The sequence below is a fragment of the Rattus norvegicus genome, chromosome 6 (genome assembly GCF_021556685.1).
Source record: "Rattus norvegicus strain SHRSP/BbbUtx chromosome 6, alternate assembly SHRSP_T2T, whole genome shotgun sequence".
In the NCBI taxonomy this organism is placed as follows: domain Eukaryota; kingdom Metazoa; phylum Chordata; class Mammalia; order Rodentia; family Muridae; genus Rattus; species Rattus norvegicus.
Window position 1 is genome coordinate 42,513,449 of NC_141539.1, and position 26,561 is coordinate 42,540,009.

The 26,561-nt window shown below is 41.4% G+C and overlaps 1 protein-coding gene across 16 annotated transcripts in view; it reads left to right on the forward strand.

Annotated features, from left to right (window-relative positions):
• Positions 1-26,561, forward strand: part of Nbas (NBAS subunit of NRZ tethering complex) — a 341,775-nt gene that overhangs the window by 206,360 nt on the left and 108,854 nt on the right. For all 16 annotated transcript variants that reach the window (NM_001427446.1, XM_087554759.1, XM_087554760.1 and 13 more), the window contains exons 43-44: positions 340-590; positions 1,739-2,073. In NM_001427446.1, the coding sequence (NP_001414375.1) occupies positions 340-590; positions 1,739-2,073 (586 nt within the window). The remainder of the gene's footprint in view (positions 1-339; positions 591-1,738; positions 2,074-26,561) is intronic.

Consider the following 26,561-nt stretch of genomic DNA (forward strand, 5'->3'; position numbering starts at 1 on the left):
GTCTTGGCCAGCAAGATAGCTCAGCATGAACACAACACTATTCATAACCGTATCCCAGGACACATACTGAAGGAAAGAACTGACTTCCAAAAGGCTGTCCCCTGACCTCCACATGCTCATGTCACCTCCACATGTCACCTCCACATCACACACACACACACACACACACACACACACACACACACACACAGACACACACACACAGACACACACACACACACACACACACACACACACACACACACACACACACACGAATAAGCCTTTCTGCCAGGGCTTAAAGATAATGTTATTTAAAGAGCAATATTGTAATGTAGACTGTTTGGTTTTTTATTTCAGTTTGTCCACAGGAGAAATTGAAAAGCGAGCCCAAGCTCTTCATCTCTTTGACACTTTGAAGACAGATCCTGAGTCCTTTCATAAACACATGGTCAAGTATATCTACCCCACCATCGAGGGTCTTGATCATGAAAGGCTGCTGTATTATTTCACTCTCTTGGAAAGCTGTGGTTGTGCGGACTTTGAAACAGCTGCTATCAAACCAGAAATCCATATCCGCCTCCTGAAGAAATTTAAAGTTGTTGCATCAGGTAGGACACCATGTTCTTGCTGGCTGACCTTTCTTCTAAATGAAATCTAGGGATTAGTTTTCTGCACACAGCCAGCTGTGCTCATATACTGTCATTGACATATTAAGACCACAGATTTCTGAAGGTGATTGACTTTAGGTTGAATCCTCCAGCTCCTTTTCCTGCAGTGGGAGAATTCAGCATTAGGAAAGAACAAAAATCTTCTGAAATTCCCAATAGACTTCAGGTCAATCTGTTGCAGATAGCCCTCTTTTGTCCTCTTCTGTGTTTAAAATGTGATATGATTGGGCCTCTGTTCTTAGACGGCTTGGCAAACTTTCCCTTCAGTAGAACTCATTCATTTAAAATAGTCATGGGGCTTGTGGGGCTGGCAGGCAGCTCAGCAGTCAGCAGCACTTGCCACTCTTGCTGAAGTCCTAGGTTGGTTCCCAGCACCCTAATATGGCAGTTCACAATTCCATGGAACTCTAGTTCCAGGAGATCTGACACCCTCCTCTGACCTCCTACACACATGTAGTGCACAGAAGATATAGGTGCAGGTACTCACGAATATAAATAAAATAAAGTATTAAATATACATTTTACATTTGCATATGATCATGGGACATGTAAAAGAAGAGGCTTTACATCTTGGTGAATTTTAGGAATGTTTAAAGTGGTATTCTTGTGCTTATACCTAGGAAATTAAATGTGGTAATAGTCTTTAAGTCTCTTTGTGGTGCCTCAGATTTTATATGGCCCTTTGTTCTATGTTCATCTTTTCATGGCAACTGTAAGAGTGCCCTTGAGGTCATGAGATGTTCCGAGAGCTGCCTTCAAGTGGCTGGTGACAAATGAGCAGTTTGGCGACTCTACTGATAGTCAGTGTGGGTGCCGCAGGGCATGCGCTGCCGACACTAGGAGACAGTGACTCATGAGGGTATGGAGAAGGACGCTGAGAGCTTCCTGAGTCAAATGATGTGGGATTGCACAGCTCACGTCCTGCCTGGGCCTCGACCTCCGTTTCTGGTCTTCTCTTGAAAGCCTAAAGCTCTCAGTATAAACTACTGTCTTCTCCTCCAGTGTCTCACAAGGCTTGTGTGGGTTTGAGGTGCCTGTGTATTCCCATTACAGTCAGTCTCTTCCTTCCTTTCTCTTCCTCCCAATAGGTCTTAATTATAAGAAGCTGACTGATAAAAGCGAGGATGCACTGGAAGCACTGGAGCCTGTGCTCACGAGTCAGAATATCTTATCTATTTCCAAACTTGCTCCCAGAATCCCTGAGAAGGAGGGGCAGATGCTGTCTCCCAGCTCTCTGTACACTGTCTGGTTGCAGAAATTGTTCTGGACTGGAGATCCTCACCTCATCAAGCAGGCTCCGGAGTCTTCCGCAGAGTGGCTTCATGCCTATGACGTCTGCCTGAAGTACTTTGATCGACTCGGTCCTCATGACCTCATCACTGTTGTGGATGCAATTACATTTTCTCCAAAAGCTGTGTCCAAGGTAACTAAGCAAGTACCTCAAGTTAGAGTGAGAGGACTTTGAAAAGAAATGAAAATGGTGCTGCCATTCCAAAGATTTGATTTTATTTTCTTTCTTCAATTAAAAAAAAAATTCTAAGTTTTTCTAAAGCTTTAGGCTTTCATGAGAAGACTTGGCTTTTGTTTTTTGCTGAACTTAATTGAGAAATCACTTTCTCCTATTACATATAAAGAAATAATAGAAACCAGAGATGCCCAGTCTACTTTATATGTATATTTTAACCTGTTATAGTTCTCATTGGTATGCCTTAGTAAATGCATCATCCTTTATTTTAAATTGTCAAAACTAAGGGAGATCATCGTCCATCCCTGATATAATTTTATTCAGAACCCAGCCTGACACCTTCCCTGAGTCTGGTTGAGCTCTTAGGATTTTTTACATGACTGTGACATAGAGTAGAACATGGCAGTAGGATGTCTCTGGGATTGCATGCCGTAGTTCCCAGGTATCTGTGTTTAGATCTGAGCCATTTGACCTCATTCCAAGACCTGCTCTCCACACCTCATCAATAGGCACCTGACATCAAAGTATGTGGTAGGGTCTTCTCTCCTTTTTGCCCCCTGACCCAGATAATCCTGCTGGGCAAATGTTGTATGCTCACTGCTCGGGGCCCAGGGCATTGTGTCTCTTAGGGTAACTCTCAGCATCTGCCTTTGGAATTACTGTTTTCCTCTTGTCTGTCATAGCTGCTGCTGTCTTTTTCTTCCTCCAAGACAGCCAGTGTATGCAGTGCCTTCCCCAGAATCATTTATTGTAACTATTATGCTGCTATTACAGAAGCGTTGTAAAGTCTTGCAAAGCTTTCATTTGGAGTTTGGCACAGGTGACTTCTAGATTTTATTCACTCACTAGACTCTTAAGTTGTGGGAAACCAAGAACCTTTTCATTTTTGGTTAATACAGTCCAATTAATTTGAATGATAACTTGATTTTTAAGTTTACATCCACTGTTTTAAAATGGAGAGAATTCAGTTTTTTAAGGAAGGAAATAATGGTGATTTTTAAAAAAAGCTAGCAAGATGATTTTAAGAACGGCCTATGTTTGGGCTCATATATATCTGGTGTGTCACTTTTCAGCTGTGAGAATCCATTAGCCATTGCCTCTTGAGACTTTGAGGAAGATGTTATTGTTACCAGAAGCAGAGTAGAGCTGGTAACGAGGAGCCACAGTGTGAGCTGAAGGAAGCCACACGTGTCCTTTCCTGTCCACTCTACTCTACTACCTGTAGGAAGTCTTAGGAACAGGTCAGTGGACCCAGTCCAAAATCAAGGAGCACTGGGACCAGAGTGCCTGAGGAGAGCAGCCCTAAACAGCCTGTGATGGGTCATGGCCACAGCAGGGCTGAGTTCAAATGAGGTGGGTGGTGACTGTAATGTGTAGGAAGGAACCAATCCACCCAGGAGTCTAAAGAAAAAGCCTCATGAGTCGTAACTGAGCACTGCTGAAGGAGCAGGCAAAGACTAAGCAAGAACAGAGAAGGACCTTCCTGTCGATGCGGTTTCCTGGCCTGTCCTCAGCCCCAGGCTGTTTTGAGTAGTTGCTGGGCGTCCACTGTGGTGTGTGCTAAGTGGGAGCATGCTTGTGGAGGTTGGACCAGGCAGGCAGTGCTGGACCTTCCTCAGCTGTGATCTGTTCATGTGGAAACTTGAGCTACATCTAGACCTCACTTGGAGTTTTAGCTCCTGTGATATCTTAAGCTTCAGGATTTAAAATTAATACCGTATTGTTTATCATCGAAACCAATCTTAGTCCTAAGCTTTCAAGACACCTGTGAACCCATGAGGGGTGTGTGTGTGTGTGTGTGTGTGTGGGGGGGGGGTTTATGACTGCTGTGAAGATTCAGTCAGTTTCTGGGTTGTTCCTTTAGCTCAGCTGGTATTGACCAGGCACAGCATTTCCTTTTTCATGGAATGTTCTTCAGAGTTTAGTTTTCTAGTGCACCAGGAGAACTGTAAAAGTAAAATAATTACCTTTAAGACTCTGTTTTAAAACTTTAAATTGTTCCCCCATTTTATTGTTTAGCTTTTCATTTTCTGGTTAGATGAAAGCAGAAATGTATTACATTTAGATAAAAATGCATATTTGAAACCATTCAGTACTGAGAGAGGGGAGGGGATGAATTATGAGACACAAGTCCCACATGTTCGAGAACACATTTGGAAGAGAGAATACAACTGGATTTGCTCAAATTTTCAAAACACCAGATGTTCCCACAGCTTGTACATGATGCTGAAAATGTAAAGTGAGTATGCGTTATTCATACACAGTGTGCGGTGTTCAGGAGTGAGCCCACATTTAATTCAGAACTAAATTTTTAGAAAGAATGCGTAAGCTTTTTCTAGAGTGCCTAGCAAAACAGTCAGCAATTGTTCAGATACTAAAATTCAGACAGGAATTTCCTGAAGTCTGCATCATGTGCTGAATCCACAGTGAACATGCCAGTGATGGCTGTCTGTACTTGTACTGACAGTTGTTTAATTAACATTTACATTAGCAGAATTCTTAGGCATTCTGGGGAAAATGTTCACCAAATAGCATTGTCATTTTCAGCGGCTAATCTTTGCTGACATTGGAGGTGATGGCTATGCCGAAGGAAAAAGGGATAGAAATGTGTATCTGCTGCATCCTACGTTGCTGAGGTGATAATAGGCAGGGTAGAGTGGCCACTACCCTGTTAATTTCATCAATTAAAAAGGCAGCAAGCGAGGGTGGGTAACACTGTTCTGAGGAAACATGAGCAAACTCTCCCCAGATAGGAAATGAAACCATCAACAGCAATTAAGCTTATCTCAAAAGCCTAACTTCGTAATCCATTGAGTTTATTAGGGCTCCTTACAGAACTGTAGATGAGTGGGCAGTTAGAAGAGTGGGGTCGAAGGGTCATTTACAGTAGTGTGAGTGAGAGAGTCACAAGAGCATGACTCAAATGTGACTTAATCCACATAAGCTCCCCCACAGCTGCCCACAGTCTGGATTGAGGAGCTCAGGGTCGCACAGACTGGACAGCTGCAGAGGGCTGTTTCAGGCAGCTAGACAGCCTCAGCTTCTGCATTTACTGTTGCTCTGACTGCGGTACATAAAGAAAAGCCAGCCTCACACGGATGGGAGGAGGGAAGACGATGTTGCAGTAGCTGCTACTTTGGAAAGTATTTTGACACTACATTTCAGCATAAAATGTTCTAAATATTAGCTCCAGTGAGGACTCTAAAAACATTTAATTGCATTATGCATGTAGAAATATCGGTACACTGGATATACAAGTTATTCAAATGTTGAAACATTGCATTGTTTCATGTCAGAAAGTTGCATGTACTAGTATGAGCACCAGTCTTTCATCAAAGAAATCTTGATTTTTTTTTCCCCAAATGCTGTCAGGCTAAGAGTGGTAGATGCAGGTTTCCTTTTAAAACATTAAACTTTATCATTGAAAACAAATATTATGTACATTTTCCTTGAAGTGGCGTGCTGTTTCAGTTTATAGAAAATACCGACCAGATGCTCAGGTCTGAATAGATCTGTAGTTTGTCCGTTGCTCTTTTAAGCAAGAGTTTTACCAGAAAAGCTCAGGCTCTCTCTGCTCACCGTTCACAGGATTGCGCAGATCCCCTGTCCTGATGCAGTGTGTGCAGTGTGTGTGCATTGTATGTGCATAGCTCACTTCTTCACACGGAATATTGCTGTGCACGCAGCGATTGCTGTTCAGCAAAGTTAATTGTTTCCATTCTGTCATGTAGAACAACCTCACATGCGTTATCAGATGTAGAACTTTTGGTGCAGTTTACTTTGTGTTAAGTCCTCACAGCTTTACCCATGATTGCATTTCCATTCAGAGTACAAATGTCAACGAATTGGAAATGGGTAAACAATGCTTTTCTGTCATTATAAAAATGATATTTATGCAGCTCTTTGCTCCCAGACCCGGTGACAGAGAGAGACCCAACCGCCTGGTCAGGTGGGCACTCCTGAGGCTGCAGAGCAGAAGAGACCACCAACACTGCTCACCCCTGCCCACATCCCTGGCCCAAGAGGAAACTGTATAAGGCCTCTGGGCTCCCGTGGGGGAGGGCCCGGGAGCGGCAGGACCCCTGCCTGAGACACCACCGGAACCTGAAAGAAACAGACCGGATAAACAGTTCTCTGCACCCAAATCCCGTGGGAGGGAGAGCTAAACCTTCAGAGAGGCAGACAAGCCTGGGAAACCAGAAGAGACTGCTCCCTGCACACACATCTCGGACGCCAGAGGAAAAAGCCAAAGACCATCTGGAACCCTGGTGCACTGAAGCTCCCGGAAGGGGCGGCACAGGTCTTCCTGGTTGCTGCCGCTGCAGAGAGCCCCTGGGCAGCACCCCACGAGCGAACCTGAGCCTCGGGACCACAGGTAAGACCAAATTTTCTGCTGCAAGAAAGCTGCCTGGTGAACTCAAGACACAGGCCCACAGGAACAGCTGAAGACCTGTAGAGAGGAAAAACTACACGCCTGAAAGCAGAACACTCTGTCCCCATAACTGACTGAAAGAGAGGAAAACAGGTCTACAGCACTCCTGACACACAGGCTTATAGGACAGTCTAGCCACTGTCAGAAATAGCAGAACAAAGTAACACTAGAGATAATCTGATGGCGAGAGGCAAGCGCAGGAACCCAAGCAACAGAAACCAAGACTACATGGCATCATCGGAGCCCAATTCTCCCACCAAAGCAAACACGGAATATCCAAACACACCAGAAAAGCAAGATCTAGTTTCAAAATCATATTTGATCATGATGCTGGAGGACTTCAAGAAAGACATGAAGAACTCCCTTAGAGAACAAGTAGAAGCCTACAGAGAGGAATCGCAAAAATGCCTGAAAGAATCGCAAAAATCCCTGAAAGAATTCCAGGAAAACATAAATAAACAAGTAGAAGCCCATAGAGAGGAGACACAAAAAATCCCTGAAAGAATTCCAGGAAAACACAATCAAACAGTTGAAGGAATTAAAAATGGAAATAGAAGCAATCAAGAAAGAACACATGGAAACAACCCTGGATATAGAAAACCAAAAGAAGAGACAAGGAGCTGTAGATACAAGCTTCACCAACAGAATACAAGAGATGGAAGAGAGAATCTCAGGAGCAGAAGATTCCATAGAAATCATTGACTCAACTGTCAAAGATAATGTAAAGCGGAAAAAGCTACTGGTCCAAAACATACAGGAAATCCAGGACTCAATGAGAAGATCAAACCTAAGGATAATAGGTATAGAAGAGAGTGAAGACTCCCAGCTCAAAGGACCAGTAAATATCTTCAACAAAATCATAGAAGAAAACTTCCCTAACCTAAAGAGATACGCATAGACATACAAGAAGCCTACAGAACTCCAAATAGATTGGACCAGAAAAGAAACACCTCCCGTCACATAATTGTCAAAACACCAAACGCACAAAATAAAGAAAGAATATTAAAAGCGGTAAGGGAAAAAGGTCAAGTAACATATAAAGGGAGACCTATCAGAATCACACCAGACTTCTCGCCAGAAACTATGAAGGCCAGAAGATCCTGGACTGATGTCATACAGACCCTAAGAGAACACAAATGCCAGCCCAGGTTACTGTATCCAGCAAAACTCTCAATTAACATTGATGGAGAAACCAAGATATTCCATGACAAAACCAAATTTACACAATATCTTTCTACAAATCCAGCACTACAAAGGATAATAAATGGTAAAGCCTAACATAAGGAGGCAAGCTATACCCTAGAAGAAGCAAAAAACTAATCGTCTTGGCAACAAAACAAAGAGAATGAAAGCACACAAACATAACCTCACATCCAAATATGAATATAAAGGGAAGCAATAATCACTATTCCTTAATGTCTCTCAATATCAATGGCCTCAACTCCCCAATAAAAAGACATAGATTAACAAACTGGATACGCAACGAGGACCCTGCATTCTGCTGCCTACAGGAAACACACCTCAGAGACAAAGACAGACATTACCTCAGAGTGAAAGGCTGGAAAACAACTTTCCAAGCAAATGGTCAGAAGAAGCAAGCTGGAGTAGCCATTCTAATATCAAATAAAATCAATTTCCAACTAAAAGTCATCAAAAAAGATAAGGAAGGACACTTCATATTCATCAAAGGAAAAATCCACCAAGATGAACTCTCAATCCTAAATATCTATGCCCCAAATACAAGGGCACCTACATACGTAAAAGAAACCTTACTAAAGCTCAAAACACACATTGCACCTCACACAATAATAGTGGGAGATTTCAACACCCCACTCTCATCAATGGACAGATCATGGAAACAGAAATTAAACAGTGATGTCGACAGACTAAGAGAAGTCATGAGCCAAATGGACTTAACGGATATTTATAGAACATTCTATCCTAAAGCAAAAGGATATACCTTCTTCTCAGCTCCTCATGGTACTTTCTCCAAAATTGACCATATAATTGGTCAAAAAACGGGCCTCAACAGGTACAGAAAGATAGAAATAATCCCATGCGTGCTATCGGACCACCACGGCCTAAAACTGGTCTTCAATAACAGTAAGGGAAGAATGCCCACATATACGTGGAAATTGAACAATGCTCTACTCAATGATAACCTGGTCAAGGAAGAAATAAAGAAAGAAATTAAAAACTTTTAAGAATTTAATGAAAATGAAGATACAACATACTCAAACTTATGGGACACAATGAAAGCTGTGCTAAGAGGAAAACTCATAGCGCTGAGTGCCTGCAGAAAGAAACAGGAAAGAGCATATGTCAGCAGCTTGACAGCACACCTAAAAGCTCTAGAACAAAAAGAAGCAAATACACCCAGGAGGAGTAGAAGGCAGGAAATAATCAAACTCAGAGCTGAAATCAACCAAGTAGAAACAAAAAGGACCATAGAAAGAATCAACAGAACCAAAAGTTGGTTCTTTGAGAAAATCAACAAGATAAACCCTTAGCCAGACTAACGAGAGGACACAGAGAGTGCGTCCAAATTAAGAAAATCAGAAATGAAAACGGAGACATAACTACAGATTCAGAGGAAATTAAAAAAATCAGATCTTACTATAAAAACCTATATTCAACAAAATTTGAAAATCTTCAGGAAATGGACAATTTCCTAGACAGATACCAGGTATCGAAGTTAAATCAGGAACAGATAAACCAGTTAAACAACCCCATAACTCCTAAGGAAATAGAAGCAGTCATTAAAGGTCTCCCAACCAAAAAGAGCCCAGGTCCAGACGGGTTTAGTGCAGAATTCTATCAAACCTTCATAGAAGACCTCATACCAATATTATCCAAACTATTCCACAAAATTGAAACAGATGGAGCACTACCGAATTCCTTCTACGAAGCCACAATTACTCTTATACCTAAACCACACAAAGACACAACAAAGAAAGAGAACTTCAGACCAATTTCCCTTATGAATATCGACGCAAAAATACTCAATAAAATTCTGGCAAACCGAATTCAAGAGCACATCAAAACAATCATCCACCATGATCAAGTAGGCTTCATCCCAGGCATGCAGGGATGGTTTAATATACGGAAAACCATCAACGTGATCCATTATATAAACAAACTGAAAGAACAGAACCACATGATCATTTCATTAGATGCTGAGAAAGCATTTGACAAAATTCAACACCCCTTCATGATAAAAGTCCTGGAAAGAATAGGAATTCAAGGCCCATACCTAAACATAGTAAAAGCCATATACAGCAAACCAGTTGCTAACATTAAACTAAATGGAGAGAAACTTGAAGCAATCCCACTAAAATCAGGGACTAGACAAGGCTGCCCACTCTCTCCCTACTTATTCAATATAGTTCTTGAAGTTCTAGCCAGAGCAATCAGACAACAAAAGGAGATCAAGGGGATACAGATCGGAAAAGAAGAGGTCAAAATATCACTATTTGCAGATGACATGATAGTATATTTAAGTGATCCCAAAAGTTCCACCAGAGAACTACTAAAGCTGATAAACAACTTCAGCAAAGTGGCTGGGTATAAAATTAACTCAAATAAATCAGTTGCCTTCCTCTATACAAAAGAGAAACAAGCCGAGAAAGAAATTAGGGAAACGACACCCTTCATAATAGACCCAAATAATATAAAGTACCTCGGTGTGACTTTAACCAAGCAAGTAAAAGATCTGTACAATAAGAACTTCAAGACACTGAGGAAAGAAATTGAAGAAGACCTCAGAAGATGGAAAGATCTCCCATGCTCATGGATTGGCAGGATTAATATAGTAAAAATGGCCATTTTACCAAAAGCAATCTACAGATTCAATGCAATCCCCATCAAAATACCAATCCAATTCTTCAAAGAGTTAGACAGAACAATTTGCAAATTCATCTGGAATAACAAAAAACCCAGGATAGCTAAAGCTATCCTCAACAATAAAAGGACTTCAGGGGGAATCACTATCCCTGAACTCAAGCAGTATTACAGAGCAATAGTGATAAAAACTGCATGGTATTGGTACAGAGACAGACAGATAGACCAATGGAATAGAATTGAAGACCCAGAAATGAACCCACACACCTATGGTCACTTGATTTTTGACAAAGGAGCCAAAACCATCCAATGGAAAAAAGATAGCATTTTCAGCAAATGGTGCTGGTTCAACTGGAGGGCAACATGTAGAAGAATGCAGATCGATCCATGCTTATCACCCTGTACAAAGCTTAAGTCCGAGTGGATCAAGGACCTCCACATCAAACCAGACACAGTCAAACTAATAGAAGAAAAACTAGGGAAGCACCTGGAACACATAGGCACTGGAAAAAATTTCCTGAACAAAACACCAATGGCTTATGCTCACGGACCGGAAGCTCCCATAGCATACATAGTGGTGATCCAGAGACCCTGTCTCAAACAAGGTAGAAGATAAAGATTCACATTAAAAGTTGCCTTCTAGAACACCAGTGGAAGGGGAAGCCCTGGGTCCTGCTAAGACTGAACCCCCAGTGAACTAGACTGTTGGGGTGAGTGCGGCAATGGGGGGAGGGTTGGGAGGGGAACACCCATAAGGAAGGGGAGGGGGGAGGGGGATGTTTGCCCGGAGACCGGGAAAGGGAATAACACTCGAAATGTATATAAGAAATATTCAAGTTAATAAAAAAAAAGAGCCAAAAAAATGATATTTATTTTTAAAGCTGTGTGAAATAATTTTAGGATTCCTTATCGTTTATAAACCACACTATGAAGTAATCTTGGGACTCCTTGTGGTTTATGGACTTTACTAAAAGTCATCATCTTTAACAAGTGTAACTGTCACAGTTTTGTTTTGATGCTTACATGAAACACAGTTTCAAATTTCTAAGATCACTGTTTTTATGCATGTGTTCAGTCACGTGTGTTTATATGCACCACATGAGTGCAAAAGCATAAATGGATGAAAATAGTTTAGTCAAAATTTCAGCATTGTTATTGGTAAAACCGGAGAGGAGAATGTGGCTTATTTCTCATGTCCACCCTCGTTATCCTGAGTTGGATCTTCACCTAACCCTGCCAGACACACAGGCTGGCTTGCCACTCACTCATGCTGGTGGGAAGGCACACTTCCTTCCTATGCTCAGATACCAGAGAGTCAAGTCCTAGTCAGTGCTTTAGAGTAGATCTCTCATGTGACTCATATGGAGTCTCAAGTATAACATAAGTGACGCTGTCCTGTATATTATCATCTCAACAGGTTACCCGTGTAAGATATTAATGTGAATTTGCATTCACTTTTTAACTAAATTTGTAAAGATATGGTATGTATTTACTCTGTAAGTCCATTCAGACAAGTTACTTCCAAATGGCCAGTAACCACATGAGCATGTTAGAAGCATGTTAGACATGCTCTGAAGCCTACGTGTGGCCCTGGACCAAATACAGCTGCCGATGAAAGGCACAGTTAATGGTACAATACGTTCTAGCAACAGCCAGGTAAGCCTGTAGCAGAAAAGGCAGGACTAGGTGTGAGCATCAGTATCTTTCCCCCTTGTCATATACTGGCTGTCACTCCTTTTCTGAGAAGGAGGAGCAGAAAGACTGAAGCGGCATCTACTTTCTCTGGACCCATAAGGGAAAGTTCCTGCTTTATAGGACAGAAAAAACTGAAGGAAGAGGAAGCTGCTTCCTACAGACCTATATCCAGAGGAATGTCATGCTGACACTACATGAGACTGTAGAGCTCATCTGTCCTATGTGATGCATGACTAGTGTCTACCATTTACGGCCCACGTACTGTGTATCAGGCACAGTATCTCCAGTAGATTCCACAAGTCTTTCAATGTGAGTGTTATGATCTCAAGTCGGCTCAAGCTCAGAGGTTAGGTAATTTCTTCAAGGTCAGAAGGCAGTTGGTAGCTTAGACAGAGTTCCACGTATTACCCCTCTGCTCTTAGATGTCTTCAGCGGATGACCATCTTTCCCCTAGACAGGAGCCAATGGTTTTTGAGGCAGTGTATTCATTCCTTGGCTGTGTCGTTACTCACTTTATATGGAGCTGAGGTTGTTGTTTCTATGTCATAGAAACACTGCTACTACCTCCTCACTGTGGCAAGTCTTTACTGGAATGGAAAATCATCCCCAGGAGTTCCTGTATTTATTTCTTTTTTTATTTTTCAGATAATCAGCATCATGTGTGTCCTAATTTTAATCACTTTCATTGTACTTTGTGTTCCCCCTGAAGAAGTATTATTTTATTTATCATGAATCTGTATTGTCTGTACCAGCATAGGTTTGCTGTAAGGCTGGAGTTTCACTGTGCTAAAATCAGGGAGGAAGCAAAATGACATTGCTTTCTGGGGGCTCTAGGGGAATCCATCTTTGCCTTTTCTATTGTGTGATGACTTCTCTTATTCCTGCCTCAAAGTTCCTCTTTTACATCTTCAGAGACAGGAAAAACTGGCCCTCTGGCCCTTCTGCTGTGTTTCTTTTTTTCTGTTCAAAGCCAAGAGGTTCCATTTTGAAGCCTCGAGTCCTTACACAGACCCAGGATGGTCTCCCCTCTCGGAACCCATGCAGTTCCAAGCCTTGTCTCCAGTGATGAAGAATAGGGATGTTTTGGAGAGCCTTAATTATCCTTTCCTGTGGGTTTACATCTATATGCAGGTGAAGACTTAGACCCAGTCCTATAACTGCTACTATTAACTGATCTGAGATGATTAAGCATATGAGTTAAGGGCCAGATAGCAAATTTATAACTCTGAGTTTACTGTTAGGGTACTTTCAAGATAATTTGTTAGAAATAGCTAAGAGTAGTTAATGGACAACAGTCCAGATTACTTTATATAGATAGATAGTTTTCCAAATCACCAGAAATCCACAATGACATTTAATGTTATTTATTCTTTTGTTGTTAAGACATATCTGCTCCTAGCAGCTTCTCTTTTGTGGATTCAAAGAAGAAATTGAACATCTGTCCTTCCAGGTGAGGTATTACATTGTGGCCAGGTAGCCTCTGGGCAGAAATTGCCTATTTCATCTACAGACAAATTGCTGTCCAGCAAAGTACACACTATGCAGAATAGTTGACTGATAATCTCTCCCTCCCAAGTCAGAATAATCAGTTCTTCAAAATTCTGTGTCTGTCAGATGATCCTGGGCCAGAAGGCTGAAGACTGATGCTCTTATGTATTGCTGACAGGTCTCTAAAACTTGTCTCAGCTCCACAAGCCGTGTGAGGGTGCCTGTATTTTCAGATAATATTGGTCATTCTCAGATTTCTGACAGGGTTGAAGACTAATTATAGTCTCATAGCCCACCCAGGCTATTTAACATTGAGAATACATATTTGATAGTTTTCAGATAGTATACAAGCTAGCCAAGATATGACACATAGATTTTAAGCCTTTCTTAAGCTAGGATAGATACCAATATATACGATTTAATTGATAAAAATAATGGACTGGGTGTTAGGTGTATTTTATACTTTATAGATTACAGAGTGGTAATAGCTGTGCTCAGCTTCCATTTGAGAGAAACGTTCATTTTTTTTTAAAATTAAACAGAAAGGGTGAAATGTGGATCATTGTCTATATGCAGGTGAGGCAGGCACAAGATAAGGCAAGGCCTGTGATTGGGCAGTGAAAAAAAAAGGTGGGGACAGAATTTTTGTAAGCCAGAAAGATGAGAAGCTAGAGGGAGAAACAAAGATGGAGGAAGAGAAGGATTATCATCCCTGCGTGGCTTTAAATGGCCACAGGTCGATATGGATACTATGTAAGGGATGGTTACTAAAGGACAGTTTGTCTTATCTAGGTGGGCAGTTTATATCAATATCAATTGGCTCTGTGTTTATTGGGTGGACGTTTTGTGGGATGAGAATTTACTGATATAAATCTGGTTGATAAATTACAAGCCTATTGAGTTTTGATTTTAATGGGTTACTGGGGGTAACTGTGACTATAACCACAGGGGGTGGATGCTAGGACTATGAACAAGGTTCACAGCAGAGAGTCGCAAGAGGGCAGCTGCTGCTGGGGCCAGAGAGTAGCAGGAGGTAGCATGGCATGGTGCCTGGTGTCATTTTCTATCATTTACTGCAACACTTCCCATATCTCTACATGAAAAAACGGTTTTTATAAAATTTATAGGTGCAGGCAAGCCTTCTAAAAGGGTTAAAGTTGAGACTAAAATGCTAACACTCAGTTGAAATGTGCTTTTATATCTAACACAACCCTTGTGTTTTAGCAAATAAACTATAGTTTGAGATTCGTTTAATTTCAAGCCAGATAAGCTAGAATAGTAGACATTACTTTGAAGTCTTCTGATATTCATAATTCATAGAACACAATTGCCTTAAAGCCATTAAGTTGTGAAGCTGGCAATAGTACCTAGAAGACTGCATGCTTGATGGCTGCTCCCTCAAATGTTAATTCTGAACCCAGACGTGGAGTGCGGTAAATTGTCTTTTGTTAATCTTTAAAGAATGTCCTTTGCCCATTGATTTCTACTTTTGTTGGATCCCATGACTTCTGAATGAAAGTGTCATTCCAGATACTTCTGGGGAATCTGGTTGGAGGACCTCTTCATTGCCATTCTTCTTGGTATTGTGAGCAAATGATCTTTGTCTTCTTTGCCTTTCAGCAGTTCATGGCTTATTGAGTCCTCTTTGTGCACGAGCAACCAACAAAGTAGGTTTAAATAGAATGGTAGTTCTGGTTTCTATCGGAGAAGAGAAGAGAAAACCTTGATTAAGTGCTTCCTACGTGGCAGATATGTATTTGTTGATTCTGCTTCCTCAAAATGACTATTTTAGAATTGTGAGTATGTTGGCTATACTGACCTAATCTGACCTTCATGTAGTTTCTATATTATAGGCATAAACATTGTTGTTTCATTCTTATTGACGGTTTATGCTTTTGTGGAACAAATTCTCTTATTCAAGATGAAAATTTAGTTCAATAAGCGTCTTCTATCTGGACAGAACTACAGATAGCCATCAGCTTAGGAGATACACAAGAAAAACAAATCTGAACAGGAATTCTTTCCAAATATAACCATCAACACCAAGGAAATAGATAGGAATAAGAACGCTTGAGGAATAAATAATAGTTATAACTGTGCAAGAGAACTAAGTACTCTCTGATACTAGATAGCTGAACTTTGTGTGTGCACACATCTGTATATGGGGGGGGTGGGAGGGCGATACATGCACACTTGCTGCGCTGCATATGTATAGGTCATATGACAACTTGGTTGTTCATGGTTCGTTTTCTTCTCTATTCTCTGAGTTCCAGGATCAAACATAGCAATCAGACTTGGTGGTGAGTACCCTCATTCACTTAGCTATCCTTCTGATCCAGAATTAAGCTCAATTAAATATTAACAGCCCCAAGGAAGAAGAATTACTTGCTAGGACCATTTAGAGTGGGACATCCTTCTAGGAAAGGTTTCACATGGTATTCCCTACACCTCAGAAGTTGATTTTATCAGGCTTCCCCTTTATTCATCTGCTGAAAGTAAAATCATCATCATCATCATCATCATCATCATCATCATCATCATCATCATCATCATCATCATAATCTGTAGGTTCCTAGAGATGTCAGTCTGATTTTCCATTTGTCTTAGCCTTTTCTTTTTTCAGGTATGTATTAATGCTCAATTTGTTCATTCATTGAACAAATTACTTAGCAATACTATGTGTTAAATCTCAGGCATTGTGTGTGGTGGGCAAGGTCCTGAGGCCTCTTAGCTCTATCCCTAGCTTTCAACAGTGGATTGTTGAATGGGAACTTCTAAGATGACTCTCTGCTTATTGTTTACTAGAATTCAAGCCACTGGATAATTCCTACTTCTAGAAAGTGGGTTGGACTTGATGATGCTCCTCAAACAAATAGAGTGGACGTGCCAGGGTTAGAGGAGTTGCTATAAAGTCAGTCTAGACAGAGACTGGGTAGCCTACTCATGTTGCTGCCATGTTTGAGCAGCATGGAGAAGAGGCCCCATAACTAGAGAGCAGAGATCCCAGCAACCATGTGAGTAAGCATGGGGTCAGGTTTCTTCTCTATATCAATCAAGTAGGCAGATGAAAGTTAATTTGAGACATTTCCAGATTCATGACTCACAGAAGCTCTCATGTAATAGGGACTTTAAGCTTCAAAATTTGGATAATTTGTTGTGAACTAATAAATTATATCCACTGTATATCAGGGTATATATTCATACAGTGGTATATATCACTGAACAGAATTGACATCTCTAGAATTAGGAAGTATACTCTAGGGGATATGGAAACTAAGCTAAAACTGTAAATGTTTATGTTTATGAACCAATGAAATAATAATGGATACAGGCAAAGAATAACCTGGGGAGAGATTTGGAAGTGCAAGGCAGCATGACTGCTGTCAAGTAAGAAGTCCAGAGAAGACTTCACTGTGACAGTACCATTTGAGCAAAGACTTTGGTGAAGTAAGACTGCAGGGTGGTATTTAGTGAATACATGCTGGAGTTATTTGAGGGAAAAGAGGCCAGCGTATTAATGTGGGATAAGAAAAGAGTAATGGGATATGAGGTGAGGTCAAAGAAGGATAAGATGTTACCAGCCTAAATAGAGGCTGGAGTGAATGCGAAGACACTGGAGTGTTGATTCAAGCTGATGTTTTACCAGAATCTCGCGGCCTCTATGTGGGAGGTGTTATAAGTAACTGACTTACGAGGCAAATTCAGTTATAAGTGCGGTAGGGAGCAGTGAGGTTGCCCATCACTGCAGAGCTTATGGAACGCTATACAATTCTGTCTTTTTCATGTGTGTATATCTCTGATAGTTTAACGTATAAGCTAGGTGTATCAATATATTAATGATAACTAATAATGAACAGGACAATTAAAACTTCTATAATGAAAGATTTAAATATTAAATAAATGTATACTAAGTTACTCCTGAACTCTTATGGAACATTCCATGTAATATTTCCAGACCCTGGATGACCACGTGTAACTGAAACCTAAGGAAAGGAAACCTTGGCTAATGGGAAACTACTGTGGGGGTGAGGTCAGTGTGGATCAGGGTAGTAGCAAAGAAAATGGCGAGGAGTGGTCAGTTTCCATTGAGCTGGGGAAGATTTGATTTGCTAATGGCTTGGATGTAGGCTGTGAGGGGTGTGGTCACTAATCCAGTGTCTGCCTGAGCAGCTATAAAGATGCGAACTGCTCTTTACCAAAGCTCTCTTCTACCTCTGCTATCTCCTGACAAGTGCCTATTTCTATACTTATTTCCAGAATTACCTGTTCATTAAAATATGCTAGAACCTTTATCTTTCAATCTAGACCTTTCTAGATTATGGAGCATATATATATTATATTATATTATATTATATTATATTATATTATATTAGGATCCTTTACCAAAGTGGCTTGATATTAAGGTTGTAATTTGACAAGTATGAGTCACATAAGTAGCAAATCAGATGTTTGCTACTGTTTGGTCATGTTATTGTTTTGCTTTTTTTAAATCAATTAACAATATTGTTGCTAGTGCTGCTTTTTGTTCTTAGGAACCTGTTCTAATTACCTGGAGCAAAGACAGAGGAATTTTGAGACATGTTCATTGCTGTCAGACAAACACACACAGTCTAGGACTACAAGAAGATAGCACTCGAAAATCAGTATAGAGTATAAGTTAGCACTGAAATGAACATCGGATTTAAACATTTAATTTCACATATACTAGATCACTTGACATTTACAGATATGTAAATGACCTTTAAGCAAGTATTATCATTTCTAGTCTTCAGTAACATTGCTGGAAAGTGGTTGCTCAAAGCTTGCCTGCTTTGATTTGTTTTATCTATCTATCTATCTATCTATCTATCTATCTATCTAGCTAGCTAGCTAGCTAGCTAGCTAGCTAGCTAGCTAGCTAGCTAGCTTCTCCTTCAGTTCTAGGGCTTGAAGCAGTTAGCCTTCTGTGCAGTTACTCCTCAGGTTCTCTACTCCTGAACTCTATATCCAGATTTTTGTTTTTTACCTTTTTTTTTTTCATTCAGGATTTTGCTAAGTAACCTTGCATACTGACCTTGAACTCATGCTAGCCTTGACAACTTTGAGATACTGGTTCTTCTGTCTCAGTAAGAGCAAATACCTGAATTACAGGTCAGCATCACCTTGGAAAGCCAGGTTTGTCTGGTCCAAGTAGACCATGCATTATGGAAATGCCTCAAAAGGCTAGCAGAGTAATCTGATGAGGTGTGGAGAGGAACCAGGAACCAGGAACCAGGTGCACATGTAAGGATGATAGACTGAATTAGGGAAAGGATGATCTAGAAGTGAGGCAGAGGGTAAACTTTGAGTTTCTTGGATGTGCTAGTGCATTATGTAACTTGCCTCATAAACCCTCATTGGCAGGTATGTTGACTAGAAGACCTGACATCTGTCTAATGGACGGAGAAATTTAGGCTCAAAGATGTTAAGGGAGTTTGTCCTGCATGATCACACATCCTGGAAAGCCTACACTTGACCTTATGTCAGTTGTATGGTCTGAAATATGTGCTGTATACAAAGATGCACTGTCTCTCTGCAAACTCATTTAGATTCTCCCTCGTTCACTCACTGCATTTTCAGTAATCTGACTTAACACTGATGGTGCTGTGCATGTTGTGGGGACTCCCAAGGCTGCCTAAGAATAGTAGTGAGAAGCATAGATCTGAGGCGGAACTGCCCCTAGCATTGGCTACGTGCGTGAAGCTTTTGCAGGGACCAATAAAAGAACTGTGAGAAGCGCTGTATAGACCTGCTTTGGAATAGCCACACAACACAATATACTCTGTTGACAAGTGGGAGCAGTCACACTTCCACCAGAGCATGCCACCCAGAAGAATTACATCAAAATCTGTCTCATTAAAGCTGTAAGGAACCTAATTTACTCTACCATCGGCAACCTAGTTATGCTGCTGATAGGACATTTTTACTGAAGGTGTGTCCACACTGAGAGTGTGAGTGAAAGAAAGCAGTCTCAATGTACTCACAGTACATGACAAGCAGGAGTGCTTACTCTGGCCCTGCCCACAACTGGTCACATTAAAATTTCCCAAGACCCATGATTTGGTTGTATGTCTCTTACGGTAGACTCAGGCAGGACATAGCCCTTGTAACCAACTACCTCATAGGGCACATGTCTCATTGGAATGATGGATTTTTGCCACGTGCCATGCAACCTGTGGTCACATTGGGAGGATCTGTATTGCTATACAGGTGACTTGCTTGTTCCATTCTGCTCCTGCCTCCTTCCTCTAAAGCAAATTATGGGTATTGCATTCATTCTGAGTATTGTGACCTCTTTGTAGAAGGCAGCCAGGAAGTAGCCTTCATAGCATGCACAAAGCCCATGCACATCTGCACCCAGTGGGGTCCTAGAGCTGCAAGGAGATATGGACACATGCCCGTCCCTAACCCAGAAGCTATCTCCAATCGATTACCACTTGCAAATGAAAAATTACCTCTTGCCAAGGGAGTTTCATGGGAGAAGCAGTTCTGAGGGTAGACTGCATCTACTGTATGCACTGGCTGGCCAGCGTGTTGAAAACAAGCTCAGTGGCACCTTTGAAATTTCCCCACCTCCCAGTTTGTCTCATAATGTCATGTCAAGGATTTTTTATTTTTTTGTTTTTATTTATATTATTTTTCTCTTTTACCTTATAGGTTCTTTGCATATATATTATGGCTCCTAGCTAGTGTTTTTATGAGCTTTCTGAGTGTGTGAATGTGTGGGTCTCTAGGTTTGAACCTGCTTTATGTGTCTTTTTCTTGGACTCTTTGTCTTGTTGACCTATTCCAGTATGTTAGTTTTTCTTTCCTCTTATTAGAGTTTATGTTCTTATTCCTCACAAGCCTGCTTGTTTTCTAGTGAGACACAGAGAGGAGCTAGATCTGGATAAGAGGGGAACTGGGGAGGGACTGAGAAGAACAGAGGAGAGGGAAATTGTATTGTATGAGGAAAAAGCTATTTTCAGTAGAGGAACCCCCTAAAAAAGGAAGTGACCTCCCAAGTGTGTGACTGTAACAAGAGGAGCAGTGCCCCTAGCTATGCAAGCTGCCCCATAATAGTGGAGAGAAGTGTCCCTCCATTCCCTGCAGGGCCAGGTGCTATAAGACCAGGGAGAGGATGCTGTAGATGTTCCCTGCATCTTACCAGGCAAGAAAGAGAAGTCCAGAACAGTTAGCTAACTTGTAGATGTGACACATGAGGACTTAGGCTCATGTCTACCTCAAAGTCTTGCATGGCATTCTTCCTTTTGTCTGCCTATTTGGCTGCAAAACTGCATCTGGGGTGATCATAATTACTGGCCTGACTAGCAAGCTGGAAACTCATTTTCTTCTTTTGCTTGGGAAATTATTTCAAGTTGACTAAGGTGATAATTGAGTAAGAAATTGAAATTTGGTTAGCGATCATGTGCACCATACAGTCATGAATGACAATGCCTCCTACCCCCAAAGCAGGCCAGGAGGGATGCCAGGACTGGTGGTGTTTCTGTAGCCCAGCCTTCTCTTCATTAATAAGCTGGGAAGGAACAGCATCCCTCTTCTCAGGAAGCTTAGAGGCTTTATATTCATAGGGGTGTAAATCCTTGAGAGGACAGAGGAATAAATAAACCTTCTCAGAATAATGCACAGCTGGTATTAAAGCATATTTAACATGAAAAGGAGCAGTGAGGGACAAAAGGTTTGGAAAGAGCCTCCTCCCAAATCGTGCCTTTCCTTGGCAGGCTTCATCATTCTTCAGCACTGAATGTTCAGTGCTGTGCCTCTCGCTGCTCCACTCTTTGTTTACCCTACACTTAACTGCCTTTCAGACTTACAGCCAGATTTATCTTCTAATTGCTGCTTATGAACAGCCTGGGCAGTGAAGGAATTTGTCATAAGAAGCTGTGCTCTGTCCTTCCAGATAATAGGGGTGACTTTCTCAGGTTATGAGCAAGAGTTGTCATAATTGCAACTCTGAGGATTTCCCTTGTTCTTACCTATCTGCTGCTCGTGCACATCTCCTCATAGATGGAGATGCTCTGTGAATCGAAAGTGTGGCATCCGGAAAGTCAGAGTGGATAGTCCGTGAGTCGGTGGGGGCGGAGCAATATCCAGGAATGGCACCGGTGTAGAAGAAGCATTGCTCCTGAGTCTGTCCGTGAATGTACTTGTCATGAGCCCTGACGCAAGGGAGACTTCAACAGGAAGTGTATTCCAGATACATCTAGCAAAAGCTGACAGGTACACTACAGGTAGAAGCAGAGGGCATGTCCTAGACATGGATTGGCTACACATGAGCCTTGAGGCAGACATTACTGGATTCTCACTTGGAATAACACTCTGATGATTGGAGAATGGAACAAATGGCACCAGTCTGGAGGCCAGGACACTTTCATTGTGAAGGCTGTCACAGTATTTGGTGGTACAAGTGGGAGGGTCTCAACATCTGTGGTTGTGACTCTGGTCCAGTGTGCGATGACTTTGTGTTGTATTTCTAGAAACTACCCTTTGAGAACTGCTACTGTCTAGTTAACCTTGGCTGCATCACTGAGCAAGGCTCCTTAACCACAATGCAGCCACTTAGGGCCAGTTTGCTGATGAGAGGTTTTCCATGCCATATTTAAGGAGAACCCTAAAGGATCAGTGCATTTTCATGGCAGGCTTTATACATTTTCCCAAGGACAGAGCAAATCAGTTTAAATCTCTGTGGACCCAGATATACCTACGAAGTTTCATAGTTAACATTGTAGCCCTACATTCTGGTGAACTGAACTGAACTGATTGGATAGGTGTGAGATATGCCATGGTTCTCAGTAGCACAATAGGGAATTAATGTCAGAAGCAGCTGACCTTAATTCTCGTCTGTGTTCAACTTTGGAACAATTCTACTGAGATAAATTTCTCTCTTGTATGTAATGGGGCCTCATCACTACTATGTTAATGCATGTCACTTTTAGAATGCTTTCACATATAAGTAAACATTCAGTTCAGATTAGCCTCTAAGGGATGAGAAAAGTTAGAGATGTGACCAGTGATGAGGAAGACTGCATGGTTGGCTATCTCAGCAGCATGTGCTGCCACAGAGGCTCACACCTTTCTGCTGCTGTTGTGATGCTAACTTCATCATAAGGCATTTTGCTGGTAATAGTCCAGGATGCTATTTCCCAGCAGTGAGTTAGACTGCTTTCTAATTCATATCACTATAGAGATATAGTGCGAGAATCAACACACACACACACACACACACACACACACACACACACACACACACACACACACACACAGAGCAATCAGGTTTCCACTATGCTGACTGTTGCCCTTGACCATGTCCTCCATTCCCTGGCTGGCCATGTGCTCATTATCTTGAGTCTGAATTGCCTGAGCCAATCTACTACCAGTGATAGCATGGAGTCAGCTCACACTACTCCAGGGGAAGCTTAGAGGGGCACTGTGTGTGTGTGTGTGTGTGTGTGTGTGTGTGTGTGTGTGTGTGTGTATGTGTGTGCACGCGCGCGCGTGGGTGTGTGTAAAATTTAAGATCAGTGCCTAAACTTGCTGTACCGAGCATGGACTCTCACTTCGGAACCTATGTGGATGGCCTGCAGTTCTGTGGCTAAAGCCACATGTAGTATTTGGTAGCAGCACGCAGAGAGATGAGGTGTTTGACTTGGTACAGAACAGGAAGTGATTACGAGTCAAGCCAGTTAAAGACAGCGGAGTTGACTTCTGGCTCCTTTGTAGCCCCAGTTTTGCTGGCTCCTATTAAGTTATTCTAACATCAGAACCAGGTTACAGGTATTTTAAAATTATGCATAGTAATGTATTGGTGGATCTTGTAATTAAGTTAGGGCATTGTAGTAAGCATTGTAAAGAGACTGGAGATTAGAACAAGAGTTATCAGATTGTATCTCATCTTATTAGGGGTTGTATGCTTCATCAAAGTTTTATTTGCTTTGAATATATGCATGTGTTTCTGAATATATGTAGACTCTCTAATTGAATTTTGATATACAGTCTTTCTTGTTCTGGGTATTGAACAAAATATTTGAAGCTGCTGACTTAATGGGCAGCTGGATGAGGTTCAAAACATTCCCCAGGAGTTAGCATAAGGTATCCTTCAGTTCTTTTGCATATACCATTTCAAGTCCAGCCTCCCTTCTTTGTTCAGCCCCATCCATGCCATCTAGACTTTCCTCAGGTCACAGAATGACCCCACCCATCTCCCACACTAGCCATTGGTGAATCACTTGAGTCATTGAGAGACTTTTGTTCCCAGAGCTTCTCATAGTGGTTCACACACTTCCATTACTAATAAAATTATCCTGGAGAAGCTCATGCAAATATAGGGTTTCTTTCAACTTTGCCAATGTCTTTCTCACTCAGGCATAACACTCAGCGAGCCCAGGAACAGCTGTTTCTGAAGTCAGGCTTAGCTGATTTCAACACGAAGTAACAACCCATAAAAGCAGTGTAACCATGAACCCTGTGTTCTGTGGACCTAAGAGATCCTAAGACATCTTGCTTACCTCTCATGTAGTGAATGTTTAATTTTTTATTTTCAATAGAACTGCTTGCAAAGAAGGGCAAAATTTCAGCAGATTATAATTAATTCTTCTCCACTGAAACTATTGTACAGTATAGCAAACAAAATTTGGGATCTCCCTTTCCCTTTAAAGAACAAGAACAAATTCCCCTTTGGTGGTCAGGGCGCACAGAGAGCCCTTCCTCTTCTTAAAATGTCTGATTCCTCAAAGTGAAATGATGTTGGAAGGTGGGTAAAGGGGGAAAGATAGATTCCTACTTGGTAGTTACTAACAAGAGGGGAGAGTGCAGAGTAAATTGAACCCCTGACAACAGGTGGAAGAGTTTTCAAACACTGCTCTTGGCTGAAGGAGAGGTACTGACAGATATTGGACAAAGGGTGCTCTTTGGGTTTGCCAGTTGGAAACAAACTTTTTGTGTTTTTGACAGAAGTGCGGGCAGCAACATCAAACCATTCCTCTTTCCCTAAGAACTACCAGTGAGTGAGAGCTGCTTCCTTGCATGTTTCAGAGAAGCAACATGTTCCTGGGAAGGTTCTGGGTACAAGAACACTTGCACTGCAGGGCGGGCAGGGGCTCTAACTGCACAATCTAAGGAAGTGCTCTTGAGAGTTGAGGGCTCCATGAGCCTATCACAAGGTTCTGGCAGACAATAAATTGTCCTGGAAGCTTTGAGCTTGTCATTGGACCTTTTTAAGGGCCCTCCTTGGGAAAGATGGCCTTCAACTTCAGAAGCCATGCTAGGGTTTGGTCTATTAGATAGTCATTTTGTGCTAAGAGTTTTGCAGTTTTCATTTCTATATGGCTTAATCATGATACAGCATGTTGATACCTAAAAGTCTACTTGCTAAAAGAAGAAATGACTCTGTCAACCAAAATTAACTTGTAAAAATTCCTAAGAGATCCTAAGAGATCTTTGACTTCTAATATCGTGTTTAAGATCTGTGTTGTTATTATTTTAGTGTATTTATTTGATAAGAAATAAGCAAAATTTGTGATGTTAAATAACATGAAAATAAATTGATACTCCAAGTGTATATCTTAGATGAGTGGGAATTGAATATTAGTTTGTGAGTCCTTGGGTGATTATTACTTAGTGCTAGATTATAGTATCAAATCATTTATAACTATGGCATAAATGTGTGTGCTAAGAGTACATGTTTGATGGTTTGAAGACCATTAACCTAAGAGGAAGCATTTCCTGTGTGCTAGCTTTAGCCATCCCTTGAATCTATTCCATTGGCTAAACACACACACACACACACACACACACACACACACACGTACACACACACACACACACACGTACACACACACACACACACACACACACGTACACACACATGCATACATATTTTATAATGTCGAGAGCTTTTCCAGGATGGTAACTTTGAGGATCAGACTTTGGAATATTTTGATATTTTTCATAACCCATTCCCCCATTTTCCTCGAATGCGCTGCCAGCTGCTGCTCGTGTGCGTTTCTGCACCCAGGTGTCTCCTTCAGTGAGCCACTATTGAGAGTGTATTATATCCCTGAGGTGTTTTAGAGCCCAGTGAAAGATAGGAGTTAGGACCATAGAGCATTCTCTTTTACACTAGCCTTTGTTTAATTTTTAAAGCCACTTCTTTACCCCAAAGTCAATCCCCCACCTTTGCTCCCTTGGTCTCTGTCAGGTCGAAGGTCAGCAGTTGCCGCCTTTTCATGGACTTCAGTTTTCCTAAGGCAGACTTTTTCCTTTACTATCTACACACTTCATTTATATTCCAGAACATTTTCTAAATATTTAATTTTATCTTGGTTTTTCATTAGCATGCATGTCCATCAAAGGTAAATGTCTTAGACTGTACTTGCAGCCCCGTGTGCCAAAGCCAGGCCTAGTACACAGTCACTGTTAGTGTTGAACATGAAAATGGAGGAAGGAGAGAGGGAAAGAGGAGGGTCAGCTCTTAAGTGGAAGCATAAAAAGAAAGACTGTCTATCCAGTGGTAGTTAAATAAATTGTAAGTAGTTAAACTCAATTTTAAGTTTATTGATGCTGAGAATATATGAGTAAAATACATTTTTTTCCTGTTGACTTTGCTAATATTTTAGCAGTGGGAACCACAGAACCTGGTTTTCCACTCATAGGGAACAATTGGGTTTTCTTAAGTCACTTCCAATTCTCTAATGTCAGCTTTATGTGCAAAGTCCAGCCATACTCACCTTTAAAGTATGTCGTCTTGGAGGGCTTTCTTAGTCGTAAGGCTCCTGTCCTTGTCAATTTTGGACCAAAGCATTTCCTGAAAACTCCAGTACAGATTGTGTCATTTTCCTGTCAGAGCTTCTTTCTCCCCTTCCCGGGAATTAAAGATCTAAGTGCAGTGTTTTTAGTCTGATACTGGGGCTCTGGCAGTGTCCCTCCTGTCTCTCTCCTCCCCTCTCTGGCATGTCTTTGTTGCACCCTGTATTCC